This window comes from Sminthopsis crassicaudata, chromosome 3, assembly GCF_048593235.1.
Source record: "Sminthopsis crassicaudata isolate SCR6 chromosome 3, ASM4859323v1, whole genome shotgun sequence".
NCBI lineage: Eukaryota > Metazoa > Chordata > Mammalia > Dasyuromorphia > Dasyuridae > Sminthopsis > Sminthopsis crassicaudata.
The window spans coordinates 513,550,566-513,567,034 of record NC_133619.1 but is presented as its reverse complement, the minus strand read 5'-3'; the positions used below and the strand labels follow the sequence as shown (position 1 = coordinate 513,567,034).

The 16,469-nt window shown below is 37.2% G+C and overlaps 1 protein-coding gene across 1 annotated transcript in view; it reads left to right on the top strand.

Annotated features, from left to right (window-relative positions):
* MAP6 (microtubule associated protein 6) overlaps positions 1 to 15,026 on the top strand; it is a 79,343-nt gene extending 64,317 nt beyond the window's left edge. The window contains exon 4 of the mRNA XM_074304100.1: positions 14,702 to 15,026. Coding sequence (XP_074160201.1) covers positions 14,702 to 14,948 — 247 coding nt within the window. The 3' untranslated portion in view covers positions 14,949 to 15,026. The remainder of the gene's footprint in view (positions 1 to 14,701) is intronic.
* The last annotated feature ends 1,443 nt before the right edge of the window (positions 15,027 to 16,469 follow it).

Here is a 16,469-nt window from a genome sequence, read left to right as displayed (position 1 = left end):
TCTGCAATGGTGTCTATCATATAATAACCAGAGCTCTAGCCCTGAAGTGAGGAAACCTGGCTTCACATACTAACTCTAATATTTACTAATAATATGCAAATCACATTCCCTCTTAGGAGCAGTTTCATCATCTGCAAAATATGGGTAATAACACACCTTACAGGAAAACTGCTTTGCAAGTTAGTGCTTTGCAAACCTTAAATAATATTACCAGTGTTGCCATAACACCCTAATGGTTTACAAATTATAAGGCTTACAAATAATTTACAAGCTGTCATCCCATCTCACCGAGGAAGAAATTGAGACGCAGCAAGGTTAAGCAATTTATCTGAGAGCACATGGCACTATATCAATGGAATTAATAAGTAGTAACATTATTATTACACAAGTGCACAACATGATTATATTTGTGGAAGTCACTATGCACAGTGGTATGGTTTAAAATGTATTGTAGGTGTGTTCTATATAGAAGATGAACTCTTCAGTTTGACATGAAGCTACAGATGGCTTCTGCAGCTCTGTGCAAAGGACAGAATTTGACCTCTTGTCATTGAATTTAGCAGAGGATATTGCACATAATCTCATATGCATTCAGACCTGAGTCTTCCAGAACAGAACCCCAAGTGATTCAATCTAGGAAGTCTAGGTGATGATAGTTCAGAAGTATTTGCTGTGTACCGTGACTGATCAGGGAGAAGGGAGCCAGCCAACCAGTTACTTGGGGTAGGCATCCATCCCTAAAAAGCTACATAACTAAGGAGTGTCATCAAGAAAGCTCATTCATTCATTCCTTCAACATTCAGCAAGCATTAAATACTTACTGCATGCCATTTAGAGTTTCCTTTGAAACTTAGACTTCTTTGGAAAACAGTTCCCTCTTGCTTTCTCCCATTTCCAAATATAACTCACCAGAGGTTTGACCACCAGATGATGAATTTCATTGGCCACAGCTACTCATGAAAGAGTTAGCTAAAGTGTGGAGTGGTTGCAGTCTGTCTTACTGAAGGGAACGTTCACACCAATGAAATCACATATGCTCCAAATGTTACAGTATGACTCAGATCAGGTTCCATTCCAGCTTAACTTCCATGCTAATTTGTAATAAATGTGAGTTCCATGTAAAATGTACTATCTCCTCCATGTGAAAATGGAGGTGCTTTGGCCATCTGCTTTTTACCATGTGGGATTTTGTCCTTGTACCTGGCTACCTCCCTTTGCGATATCATGCTCAAGCTGTTCTTTTGTTTGTCCTGAGAGTTTGCTGAATAAAAATCCATGCTCTTGCTTACCTGCAGTTTTCTGTTTGCTACATTCTTTTCATCAGACCCATGGACTTTTGCCTTGTTGCGCCAGATCGGAAGCATCTAATTACTATTTTGTGGCCTGGGTTTTGTCACCTCTCATGGATTATCTATGTACTGTGCTGAGCCTTCTGTCCTTGCTGTTAGTAGGAAAATGACACAAAGTACCCATGTATAGCCAATTGATTGTGACGTGCTTGTGGTCTTTGCTTGCTCAAAAAAAAAAAAAAATACACACACCATTTTTTTTTCAATGATAAATAAATGCTAAAGACAAATACCATTTTCTTGATCTCGTTTCGTTGATGAGATGCAGTGGGTAAGTGAAGGAGATTCCAACCTTCTCTGTTTGAGCCCTGTCCCACAGCATGAGCTGTGCTGTGCCATATTGCCCGGGTTCATCATGATGCAGTTTGCCTCTTGTAGATTGACACCCAAATCCTAAACATATGCTGTACGAATTAACTCTATGTTGGGAAAGATGAAGATGGACCCTGAGGCCCACTGACCAGACCAGGTAGTGTGATTTATTTTTTTTTTTTAATTTCAAATACTGGTAAAGGAATGACTGCTTTCATCATCATGCTGCATGCCAAGGTGTATAAACCTTAAACATTTTCTCTACAACAGGTCTATGAGGTAGGTAGCACATGGAGAATTATACCAATTTTACAGATCAAAAGTTGAAACTCAGAAAGGGAAAAATCACTTGCCCATGATCATAAATTAAACCTAGAATTTCTACATCCGGTAGTTTTCTGTTATACCACATTGCCTTCTGTATGACTGATTCCTTACATACTTCCTTTAGGATATCCAAAATATCAAGTGTTAATAAAGAGTCAGCTTAGTGTAGTAAAATGGACTTGGACGACAGAAGACTTGGATCTAAGTCTCAATCCAGTTGCTTACTAGTCATGTGATCATTCACAAGTCAACAAACATTTATTAAGCACCTATTGTGTGCTAGGCATTGTGCCAAGTACTAGGGATACAAACAGAGGGAAAACAAAAACGTCTCAAGAAGCTTATTATATACAACAAGATATAGGCTACGCTGGAAATACTATTAGAGGAAAGGCACTAATATTATGGAAGTTTGGGAAAAGAACATGCTGCTTTCCCCTTCAAACTTCAGTTTCTTTATCTGTAAAACAGGAAAAACAATATCCAAGTAACCTATCTAATGGAGTTATGGGGAAACTTCTTTGTCAAGTATAATATATATGTTTGTATGTATGTATATGTATATACATGTATCCTAGAGTACTTGTTTTTTATGGCCAGCTTTTATTCCATGAGATGGTAAAAATCACTGGGAAAAGCTACATATCAAATCAACTTATTTGGACTGCAATTCTCACTTTAGTACATGTATGTCTGTATATGTATATATATACATGTATATATCTGTATACATATACATGTGTGCATGTGTATATGCACTGTGTACATGTATGCAGTTACAAGTATCTACAGACATATCTTAAATGTACATTATATGGATACATAATGTATATATACACAAGTCACAAGTATCTATATACATAGCTTAAATATCCATACATTATATGACTACATATACATATTCCAGTTGTCAGAGACAATTGAAGAGACCAAAACAGGACATAAAAAACTACTTTAGGTATCAGAACACTTATGACTTGGTTCTGGCCACTGACTTTATGGTCTCAGACCAAGTCCCCATCTCCAAAGCTCATTTTCCTCGACTCTAATTTGGGTGCTATATCTGAGGTACCTCTCAACTTTTAACAGTCTATAAATCTGTATCACATACCTTCCCTTAAGTGTGTGTTAGGAGGAAGGTGAGGATATAGGAAAGAGAGCACTAGACAGAAAAAGAACAAGATAAAAAGAGTCAGAAAAATACAGAGACTAGGAGTGTCTTAAATAAAGACACAAAATCAGCAGATGATTTTAAAAGTGGAAAGTTCTATTAACAAATATAACTCATGATATGCAGGAAGTTGGTTATACATAATTTAGCATACCTCTGATTGTGAAAATGCTGCTTTGATGTATACCACATTTCTAGGAATCTAGTATAATTAATTATCCCTTTAAAAATAGACTTTTAAATGTAAAAGAAAATAGTTATGGGCCAAAGCATTTGAATTCTTACCTAAATTCAGGGAATAGAGATGATATTGAAATTATTTTCAATTGGAAGTAAATTAACTCTCTGATTTTTTGGGAGAGGGTTACATGTCATTTGATAATGGAAAAGGTTATCCCAGTTTTAAAGGCCATTGATCTTGAGAACACAGCTTCTGAGATATTTTATATATATTATATAATATATATAAGCTAATGGGACTTCAATTGAAAGAATTTCACACAAAAAATGGGCCTCATTCAATTTCCACAGAGGTATTTTATATATACAATGTAGTTAAATTAGTCTTAAACTATCGAGCAAGTTGTAGGAGAAGGAAAAGTTTTAAAAATGAACAGAGGAGAAAATGTGAGGAAAAAAAGAAAGGTCAAGATCTTGCCCAAGGGCAAGGGGATTTAAATGAGGAATTAGGGTGTGATGACTCTGATTCTCTTGAAGAAGCTTCAACCCCACCTAGAGAAAGATTTTATAGAAAAGAGATCTCCCCAGAGAAGGATTATAACTTAGAGATGACAGGATCTTCACAAATATATATTCTGAGATATTTTAAAGACATTATCTAATGGAATTTTAGACATGGGCCATGTCAAGGGCCAAACATTCCCCATCCCTGCTTTCAGGGTAAAAGCCAGGATGATGGTTAGTGTAAAATGGCTTAGCTTATGACTATCAAATACCCAGCACAGAGCTTTCTTTGCACATGTTCAGCTTATTGAATTATGAGTTAAAAGGAAGTTGTTTTTAAATGGTAGATCTACATTTCTATAATGCTTTAAATATTTCAAATCTCTTTATAACAACTAAATGTTAACCTCCATTTTATAGATGAAGGAACTGAAGTTCTAAAAGGCTTAGCTCAAAAATGGTTCACCCAAAGTCATAGACACAGGTAGTAACAGAGTTGGGATTTGAACCCAGGTCTTCTGAGTACAGAACCTCAGAATTGGAAGAATTGCTCAGAAGCCACCTAGTTTAAGCCAGATTTGGACAAGAATCTCCCCTATAAAATAATAGCTTTTCTATATTTAAAGTATGCCAAGATTACTTTTTTTCCCCCCTTAACAACCCTAGGGAGGTAGTAGCTATTATTATTATTATTACCATTTTACAGATGAGGAAACTAAGGCAGAGTTTCAGTAATTTTCCCAGGGTCACAAAGCCACTAAATATCTAAGGCTGTAATTTGGGTCTTCTAGATTCCATCCTTGGCATTCCACTGTGGTCCTGCCTCTAATTTTGAGCCCAAATCAATTTAATGAGGATAGCATATAATGTAACTTATCTCCTCTATTCTGGACATTATGTCTAATTAATGCAGACTAAAATAGCATTAACCTTTTTGGCTAACATATCCATGTTGATGGATATTGAGCTTGAAGTCAACTCTAGTCATCATTCCCTATTCCTGTACCTCAAGCTGTGGTTCAGAAATCCAAACCCCATTCTCAGACATCATATTTTTAGATGATCCCTTCCCAATCCATATTTATGAAATTAATTTTTTTAACTCTAGTATAGATCTTTACATTTGTTCTTAATGAATTTCATCTATTAGATTCAAGCCACCATCACAATCCATTGAGATCCTTTTGGATTTGAATCTTATCTAAGATGTTAACTATTCCTCCTGTCATTTACAAATTTGGTAAATGTGTCTTCTATCCTTATCCAAATGATTAATAACTATATTACACACAGCATTCTGGTGACCTAACAGCCTGACCACCCCATCAAGACTGGAAATGAGTCTCTTATAGCACTATGAACTCCTAATGAGGCCATATTGGCCCTTAATTACTGATTCCCTTTCTAAGTATCCACAAATCATCTCTTTTTAATCATGTGTTCTAGAAGCCAACCAGGAATTAAAGTCCAATTTATTTTCTTATAGTTTGTAGACTGTTTCTCTCCCTTTTTGAAACTTGGAACAGTTATCCTTTTCCAGTACTATAGTACCTCTCCCTTTCTCTAAGACTTTAAGTTCACTGTTCTTCCTGTACCTTGAGATGTAGCTCATATGGGATTAATGACTGCTATTTAACCACCTTTTAACCACCTCCTCACCTATTTTGAGTTTCCAGTTCCTGCTCATTATTTTTGTCCCAATCTTTCTAGTCCAAAGATAATTGTCCGTGTAAGATAACACAGTGGGGGTGGGTTGGAAAGAGTCCAATTAATTAAGCTTTTTTACCATCCTCCATTATCTTAGTCTAGCACTTCTACTAGGAGTCACTTGTTCTTGGTATCCTTATTCCTTCTCCTAAAACAGCTAGTTTCTAGAATCTCATTCCCAAGCATTAGTTCTAGAATAACAGTTCCCTTTGTTTCTTCTTTCACATTAAAAATAATAAAGCAAGTCACAAACTGTATATGACAGTGAGAGACAGATGCAGATACACTAAGAGACAGAGACAGAGACATCCAGAGACAGAAAAAAAAAAAAAAAAAAAGATTTGAAGTGGTGATATACTGTCGTTTTTTTCAATTGTATTTGACTCTTTGTGCCGCAGATGGGATTTTCTTGACAAAAGGTATTAGAATGATTTGTCATTCCTTCAGCTAATTTTACAGATGAAAAAATTTAGGCAGAGTTAAATGACTCACTCAAGGTCACACACCTAATAAGTGTCTCAAGCCAGATCTGAACTCAAGAAGATAAGTCTTCCTGATATCATTCATTGCACCAGCTAGCTGCCCAAATATCACAATTATATCAAGCTTCCATTCCTAGTTTGTGATATGTTCCCCATGATGCTCAAATTCCTCCTTTTGCACAGATGTCTTATGGTATACTCTGATAACAGTAGTTTCTATCTCTATTGATGTAAAATGCTCTCCACCATGGTCCTCTCCCCAATGTCATTTTTAAAAATAAGATATTTGTTAGTCATATCTCACCAAGTCTCAAAGAAACCTTTGATATAAAAAGTATGTCCTTGTATTATAATCTCAATTCATCTTATTTTTAATATCCATCCTTGGTACATTTGTTTTTAGATATTGATGGCCATAAGTTTAATTGCCGATACCTTCTTGATTCTTGTTTACTAAGAATTACTGATCCTCTCTTTTATTATTTTTTCTTTGTTATATACTCACTAGTCTTTAAGATTCCAAGGTTGTCCAATCTATTTAAAAAGTTTAAATTTAGTTTAAACTTTTCTTGGTTGGATTTACATGACTCTAGACAAATGTATTTTTTGTTGGATATATAATTATCTTCCCTCCTGCTCATTCCTGAAGTTTAAGCGATGTACCAGACATGAGCCACTCTTCCAACTCCTTGCTTCTAAAGAGTACCACAGTCATTAATGATGTGACCCAAACTCTGAAAATGTCATGAGTGGAAAATTAATAGATCATGTTCTTTTATGGTACAATGGACAGATAGAGGTCAATTCTAAAGTGGAGATAATAGCACCTACCTCACTATATATTGTATAAGGATCAGATGGAATATTTGTAAAGCATGCTTAGAATAGTGTCTGAAACATAGTAGGTTCTATATGAAGCTTTATTCCTTTCCCTTCTCTTTTTAAAGCTCAACCCCAAAAAGTTTTGTAAAAATGATTTTTTGGAGGGGGGTAGCTAGTTAGTGTAGTGGATACTACCTGAAGTCAGGAGGACCTGAGTTCAAATCTGAATTCAGAACTTAACATTTCCTGGCTGTGGGAACCCAGGCAAGTCAATTAATCCCAATTGTCTCAGCAAAAAAAAAAAAAAAAAAAAAAAAAAAAGAGATTTTTTTTTTTCAGGCTGAATGCCTCCACAAAGAATTAAGTTAAAATAATAAGTTAAAAAAGAGGAATAATAATTTCAATTCAACAAGCATTTATTTAAGTGACTGATATTTTCAAGAGTTTCTGCTGAGCACTAAGAAAGACAAATATTGTCATCAAAGATTGCCATCATTACAAGTTATCATCACCACTGGCACCATCACTAGCACTTATATAGCACATCAAAATTTGCAAAGCACTTTACATATGGATTAACTCAATTACCTCCATTTCCATCACATTTCAAGTTTTTCCATGCACAATTCACAATGGATCCATGTGGATCATAGTAGAAGGACTAATTGTCATCCTCTTTTTCACTGGAGGAGTTAGCACAAAGAAGTGAGTCAATGTCTGCTCCAATGACTGCTGTGAAAACACAAAAGTCTAGATCATTTAGATTAGAAATCTTTTAGGCTCTCATTTTACAAATAAAGAAACTGAGGTGATTTATCCCAGCTGCAAGGTTGAGGTTCCAATCCAGACCCTCTGACCCCAAATTCAGTTTTCCCCTTACCTGTTCATGCCCTCGAGGGCATGAGGAAGAGAAGACAAGAACAAAAAGAGATATCACGTCATGTGCAAAAGAACAAGCACAAGGGTAAGGAACAAAATGCTTAGGAGACATCTAAAGAGTTTGTTGAAGGAGACAAGGAGCCATCAGCTTTTACCCCAACCAATGGTCCATAATTGTAAGCAGTGACATAGAATGATTTTTTAAATTTTGTTTCTGAGGAAAGATAGCAATCAGATAATGGAGAACACCCAGCTGTGAGAGTTGGATTCCTTGTTCTGTTATTTACTAGATGAAGGAGTTAAGATCAACCTTCTACCTCATCCTCCCTCATGCATCTCTGCTGTTTTAACAATGGGGAGCTTAATTCCTTTCCCACATTTTTACATGTAAAATGGGGAGATTGAATTCAATTATCTCTAAGACATTTTACTCTAATATTCTATGCTCTAATATCCCATCCAGCTCTAACATTCTGTGTCTTAAGAGTGATACTTGATCTAACATTATTTGTTCTGTCTTCTAAGTTCCTTTCCAATCCTCACATTCTGTGTTCTAAGATTTCTACTAGTTCTAATATTTTTTGTTCTGTATTTTAAACCCACATCTTTAACATTCTGTGTTGCAACATATCTATGCATTCTAACATTCTTTGTTCTATATTCTAAATTCCCTTCCACCTCTGATATATTCTTAGGTTCTTTCCAGCTCTAACATTCCTTGTTCTGTGTTCTAAACTCCCCTTAAGCTCCTACATTGTCTATAATATCAAAAAATGACAATGAAAATTGGAAAAAATCAAGCTTCTTTGATCCTTTAAGCTCTTTCTCAAAATATAGCAACTTTTTGCTTTCTTAGATATTGCTTGGTTTCTTCTTATTGATATGGTAATAATAGTTTAATCTTTAGGGAAATCTTTTGGAGCTTCACCTGAAAGAACTTTGTCAGTGCCAACAGTGTGGTTGGCAAGCATAACAGCAGAGACATGTTAATGTTAAGAGACACTTGCAGTCCTGAGGTGTGTATATTTGATAGAACATTCTGTTACTGAACAAGAATAAGGGAGAACTGTTTGGGGTTTTTTGTGTGCTACAAAATATTCTCTGGGCCTCACAGGAATATTTTAGAAAATGATCTATCATATACCATACGAGCTGGGATTGGCAAGTGAATGGTAGTAATAGACGTTACTGGAACAGAATAGAGAGACAAGTGCATTAGCAACAAATAATAAATGGTCTAACCTTAGATACAAACAAAGACCACCAGGTTTAGAAACAAAGCATTGAACTGCATTCTAGTACCATCTCAGTCACTGGCTTGCTACCAACTTTAGATAGGTCATTTTCCCTTTCTAGGCTTTACCTTCATCCTCTGTAAAGTGATCCAGTTGGACTAGGCAATTCTTAATATCCCTTCTAAATCCAAGAATGATTTTTTAAAAATGAGAGCGATAGAGGAAAAAAATGGGAAAAAATGAGAGATATAGAAGAAAGATTGGGAGAGAGAGCTAACAGTTTGTAATAGGAAATATAAAAACCTTTATCCAAATGAACCTGGATTGTAAAGAGCTTTAAAAGGTAAAGAGGCAGGGACAGGAAAGAATGGGGTGGGGGTGAGAACACATAGGGGTGCAATAGAGAGCCACCAAAATAAATTGAAATTAATGTGAGCCTTCTCAATAAGGATGATAATTAAACCCATAGGAGCTGATGAGGTTATCAAGAGAATTTAGAGAGAGAAGAGAACCCAGAATAGAACCTTGGGGAACAACCATAGTTGTAGTCATAGTATGAATGAACCATCAAAAGAAATAAGCCAAGTATCAAGTAGGAAGAAAATGAAGAGAGGAGAGAGTACACAGGAGAAGAGTGTGATTAATAGGGTGAAAGGCAACACGTAAATTAAGGATTAAAACTGAGAAAAGGTCATGATATTTGATAGGAAAATAGTTTCAGTTTAGTAATGAAGTCAGAAGCCAGAATGCAAAAGACTGAGGAGTAAAGCAATAAGGGAAAGCCGTTTTTTTTTGTTTTTTTGTTTTTTTTTCCCCATGCTTCTGGATGGAAAAAACATAAAAGTTATAGGTTGACAAGCAGAGGAGAAGCAGTGACACTGATCTTCCTCAAAAAAAGTCAATTCATCTCTCAACTCTGACCATTTTATTCTGTCATCTCTTCCTCCTTCCTTCCTTCCTTCCTTCCTTCCTTCCTTCCTTCCTTCCTTCCTTCCTTCCTTCCTTCCTTCCTTCCTTCCTTCCTTCCTTTCTCCTTTCTTTTTTGAGTTTGGGGAACATTACAAGTCTGATACAGAGGCATGGTATGAGAGTAGTGATTGAGATCTTGAGTATCTATCTGCTTATGTTCTTTCCAAAAAAAGAACTTCAAAAAAATTATCTTTCAGAATGTAGAGGAATTGGATATCTAAGAATTAAATTTTGAAGAGACAAAGTAATTCCAATAAGAAGAAAAACAACTGGATGAAGAAACTCCCATGGACTCACATTCTGTTTGTTGAAAATTATAAGACAGTGTGACCCTAGGCAAGTCATTTAACCCCAATTGCCTCAGCAAAAAAAGAAGACAAAAATGGGAGTTGGAATTCCCAAAATGAGATTTTAAAAGGGAGGAAGATTTTTAAAAGGAAGGAAAGAAGGAAGAAATAAAGAAAAAGGAAGGAAGGAAGGAAGGAAGGAAGGAAGGAAGGAAGGAAGGAAGGAAGGAAGGAAGGAAGGAAGGAAGGAAGGAAGGAAGGAAGGAAGGAAGGAAGGAAGGAAGGAAGGAAGAGAGGGAGGGAGGGAGGAAGGAAGGGAGGAAGGGAGGGAGGAAGGAAGGAAGGAAGGAAGGAAGGAAGGAAGGGAGGGATGACAGAATAAATGGTCAGAATTGAAAGATGGGTTGATTTTTTTGAACAAGAAGGTCAATATCATGGATCATAGAATAATGGAGGTTGTAAATTATAAGAAACCTAGAAAGAAGGGGAACAAGAGGATATTATAAAGGCTTTAAAAGGCAAACAACAAAATTTATATTTGATCCTAGGGGTAATAAGAAGCCACTGAAGTTTACTGAATAAAGATGTGATATAATCAGACTTGCTAAAAATTTAAAAAGATGACTTTGACAGCTGAGTGAAGGGTGGTCTGGAGTAGGGCGACTTGTGGCAGGGAGATCAACCAGTATTCAGTGTGAGGTGATGAGAGTCTACATGGGTTGCTGGGAAGTGGGGAGTTGCAGTGTCAGAAAAAAGAAGGGAGAATATAAGAGAGATGTTATAAAGATAGAAATGCTGGGACTAAACAAATGGTTGGTTATGGAAGAGTGAGAAAGACTCAAAGATGACACCTAGATTGTGAGTCTGCATGACAGGGAGGATGGTGGTACCCTCAACAATAAGGAAGATGGAAGAGGGCTTGTAGGAAAAAAATAACAAGTTCAGTTTTGGACGTGTTGAATTTAAGATGCCCTCATGAATGTAGTTTGAGATGTCAAAAAGCATAAGAAACTGGGGATCAAGAGAAAGGTTGAGGCTGTTAAGGAGATCTCTGTTTTTCTGGATGTCTCAACTGTATTTACAAGGAGGCAGTTATAGGGTCAATATAAGGAAAGCCTTCCTAACATTTAGAGCAAACAGAAATAGAATTGATTGCCTCCTCATTAATGGAAATCTTCAAGAGAAAGGGAACAATTATCATGGAAATTGTGACGGGATTTCTACTCAAGTATGAATTGGGTTATATGATTTTCAAGTTCCCTTCCAGTTCTGAGACTGATTCTATGGCTGTCCTAAATTTATGGCAACTAGGTGGTACATTAGATAGAGTATGGAGTCAGAAAGATGAGTTCAAATCAGCCTCAGACTCTTACTAGCTGTATGATCCTAGGCACATAACTTAACCCTCTTTGTCTCAGTTTTCTCATGCGTGCAATGAGCTGGAGAAGGAAATGGCAAATCACTCTAGTATCTTGGCCAAGAAAACCCAAAATGGGATCACAAAGACTCAGACATGACTGAAATCATAACCAAACAACAGTGACTATACTTTACAACTGCCATGAGGCTAATGGTTCAACCTTCCTGAAGGTACCTCTAGTGAGGAAGCTCATAAAGAAGCCTACTCCAAAACACAACAATTGAATATACAAAAATGTATAGAATCCAGAGAGTCACAGACATGTTTGAAGAAATGAAAGATTTTCCAATATGAAAATGAGAATTTAGAGTTCAGTATTTTAAATTTCCATATGATGCTTGAAAATATCAAATTTCAAATAGAAAATACTTCATTTACATTATAGCTTAGTACTTTAGTTTTCTTAGTTGGATACAGTGTCTCTCAGTGAGAAATGCTCTCTCCAATGATTCAGATCATGTCATCTGTCTCATCATTTTCTGGAAAAATCTTCTGTAAAGTACCCATCCAAAATGCTGGATGCTTTCCTCCAGCTTTATACTACATGTATATTTTTTTGCCAAAAGCTAAAAGAAAAATTCTCTTTGATCATCCTTACTGAATTACAATTTTATGGGGAGGAGGGAATAACTAATAAGTTGTTTTCCCTGTGCCAAAGTATAAGTAAAATAATTCACTGGATAGCTTGGACACCTGGTTCAGAGCATCCCATCCTCGATGATCTCTTCACCTAGCATTATGCTTCTGGTTTGAGATTTCAGTTCTCTATCAATGATCTTTTTGTGCAGAATCCTATCAACTAAAAAGCACTCTTACTTATTCCTGTTGTATTCCAGTCTAAAGAAAAGAAATATCTAATAATTAGTGCTCGTTGATCAAAAAATGAGATAAAATGAGCTCTGGACTGAGAGGCGGGAGACCAGGAGTCTAATCTAAGCACTAATACTAACTCAGTATGTGACTTCAGATTTGGCACTTCCTATTTTTGTGACTCTATTTTCCACTCTAAAATGGGGTGATTGGATCATTTGACCATACTGGACCATAAATTACATTATGACTTTAATATACTATGTTCTATAAAATATTCTGAATATTCTATATTCAAATATATTTTAATATATTCATATATATTCTACATTATGTATTCATATAAGAATATGCCTTATTCTTTCTCTGTCTTAGAACCCTCCATCCCATTCTGTTTTGTCATTGTTCACATCTGTATCTTACACCTCCTATGAAACTGGGAGTTCTTTGTGGTCAAGGATTCCATCTTATTCATCCATTTTTTCTCCTTTAATGCTGAATAAAGAGTCAAACACGCTAATTGTTCAAGGAATGAATGAATGTATAGATGGATGGATGGATGAATTGCGGTTTGTTGAAAGGTAGTTTGAATGTAATACAATGTGACACTGGAGTCAGAATAGGTAGGTTTAAATCCTAGCTCTGCCATTTATTGAGAGACCCTGAGCAGATCATTTAGTATCCCCAGCCCTCAATTTCTTCATTTGTGAAATGGGAATAATACTTGCATTACTCATACCACATAGTCATTGTAAGAGAAACTTTAAAGCTATAAGAAATGGATTCTAACATCCTTCCCAGTTATGATATTTTGTATTTGTGGTCCATTCTGATTCCAATATTTTATATTCTAAGGCCCCTTTCCAACTTTAGAGAAAAATTTTACATGAGAAAATATATGGGGAAAATGTGCTTTGAAAAAAAAAGATCAAGCCATAGATCACTGCTAAGGGGCTAAGAATTCCCACTCCCATTTCATTTATACTATGAGCCTTGATTTCCCTATCTGTAAAATAAGGAAGCCTGACTTGATGCCCTATATTATAACAATAGTAATGACTCATATTTAGATAGAATTTTATAGTTTAGCCTCAGATCGGTTCCAGCTTCAAGTCTTTATATCCCTGTGTTGAATGTGTGCTTTTTAATCACATGCCAAAGCAGATCTCAACCCAGCCTGTGCTAAACCATTATGAAATTCTGCATTCACAGGGGAAAATGGATAAGGTTCCACTTTAGTGACATGTGACACCATCTTTGGGCACTGTGACTTCTATAATGGGGAATACACATGAGGGTAAGAGGAGAAGTAGCTAAAAGACCGCAGAAATGGGGCAATGGAGTCAGGGAAAGCAGGGGTAAGGAATTCCTCATGTCCGCCATCATTTCAGAGTCCTCACCTCATCCAGAATCAAAGCCATCAAATGTACAGAAGTCGCTGTGTGAACTTGGGCATTTCTTTCCCTTCTTTGGGGGAATTCCTCTGCTATACCCACCTTCCAGAGATTATTATGTAGATCAGATGACATAAAAGTCAATTCCCAACTCTGAATCTCTGTTCCCTTATCTGTTATATAGGGATGATTAGACCTCTTCTATTTACTCCCTGAGGGTTATTGTGAAGATCAGGTGACTTTGGAAAAACCATTTGTCTGCTTTGGGGCTCAGTTTTCCCAACAGTAAAATGAAAGGGTTGGATCTTGCCATGCGCACCACTTTGCAAGGGAAAGGAATAAAGCATCAGAAGATGGGAGAAGACCACTTCAGAAAACATGTTCCTGGTGGCCTTGGAAAGTGGGACAAAATGAGGAAACAGCAGTAGTATTAGGCTTGCTTGGAGTTTTGTGATCCAGCATGAAGGGGATATGCCAAGTTAGCTTAAAGGAAAAGCAGGAGGGAGTAACCTAAGCCAAGAGGTAAGACCAGATGTACCCTACATAGAATGCTGAGTCTCGGTACAGTATCATCACCATGTCATTGGGAATCTGTTCTTGTGGGCCACGGGCAAGTTATAATCAATTGGCAAGTGCATTAAACAGCTAAATCTTGGCCCCAATCCCAATTTTAGCCCTGAGAACATGCTGATCTTAAAAGCTCTCTAATTGGATCTCCAGTTAGGGGCCACTTTCCTGGGTTTCCCTGGGGTGTCTCCCATTAGACCACAACCCATCAGACAGTATGTGCTTGGTTCCTGGTCATGGCTGTTCCTCTGTGACCCCATAGTGATCACTTCTCTCTCCTTTCTAGGACGCCAGCCCAACCCAGCAGCCCAGCCCAATCCAGCAGCCCAGCCCAACCCACCAACTCAGCTCAACCCACCGCCACTGGGGATTCAGATAAGGATCAAGGTCCCATAGGCCAGGAGCCGCCTGCTGTGGCTGAGATCCCAGAAGTACCCAGGACAGAACATAATGAGGGGCCACTCAACCTCTCAGTCCCTGAGCTGCCGCCTAAAGAGCTGCCAGCAAAAGAGCTTCCTTCTGAGGGCCTGTGAAGACACACTCATAGTCTGCATGAAATATGTGCTGTATTGTCTTGCTGGAGTCCAATAAAACTGGTGACATTGATGGAATTGGCTCAAATGTGTCTGGTCAGGATGGGATATTCCTATGGGTTAGGGGATCAATCTTTGATTTAGAACCACCTGAGGAAAGAAAGGACCAAAAAGGCTGTTTGTCAAGAACGTCATATTTGGGGGCAGTTAGGTGGCACAGTGGATAGAGCACCAGTCCTGAATTCAGGAGGACCCAAGTTCAAATCTGGTCTCAGACACTTAACGCTTCCTAGCTGTGTGACCCTGGGCAAGTCATTTAAACCCAGTCTCAGAAAAAGAAAAAAAAAAAAAAAAGAACGTCATATTTAAAATATGAGAGTTAACACTACCCATTTAAAATATGAGAGTTAACACTACCCAAATATGTTGTGCCTTAAGACCTTGAGCAATATGAGACTCCCTAACATAGGAAAGGACAAACAGAAAGATAGAGGAAGCTACCAAGGAGTTTCAGCAAGGAGTGTTATGGTCAATAACAAGCACTGATGCTATCAATTAATTAAACAAAATTATCCCTACTTGAAAAATATACCACTCAGCATAGCTGGGATTCTAAAGTAATAACAGCTCTCTCTGATGCTCAGGTACCTGATTGCCTCTTTCTCCTTAGCTCTACCCTACTGTGGATGTATCTGTCTTCTAGGTTGAGTAATTCACACATAAAAAAACCTTGATCAAGCTCTTGGCTCAGCCCCCATCCCAACCCCCAACTACCTCCTTTCATTACATTCAATCAACAAGTGTTTCTTAAGCACCTACTACAAGTGCTAGAAACATAGATACAGAAGGGATTAGTATGTGCTTCATTGATTCACTTGCCAAAAATGTTATTGAAATTTTTATCATAGTATTAGAAATTAATAAAGTAACATCAATGACCCAGCACAATAGCTCCCCCTCCTCCTCTTATCTGTGAGCAGTTTCCCTTCTAGCTGTCCTCACAGGGATCTGCAAGGTAATCATCCCAGAGCTTTTCCACTCAGTCAGACTTCTCAGGTGGTTCAGTCTCTTGGTATGATACAGGAACCCAGAGAATGCATCTAACATGGTAATGTAGACACTGAAAACTGCAGCTAGATTTGAGATTTTTGTCTCTCTGTCCCTCTGTCTTTCTATTTCTGTTTTTCTCCTCCCCCCCTTCTCTCTCTATCTCTTTTTCTCTCTCTTTTTCTCCACTTCTCAAATTTCTACCTATTCTTTAAGTGCATTCATTTAATTCTTTATATTCCCTTTCACATCAGCAAGTGTGAAGAACTCCTAGGACACAAAAAGTCTGGATCTTGTAGTCTACAAAACTGGTAGGCAAGAAAGAAAGCACGTTTATTTGGGTACTATGCCCAGAAGATTTTATTCATCTTTAACTCCAATACATGCCAATATCCCATCCCCACCAGATACAGGTAAAAAGATTTCAGGCTATACTAGCTCAGAGGCAATCTGCTAGTCATCTATAGTATCCCT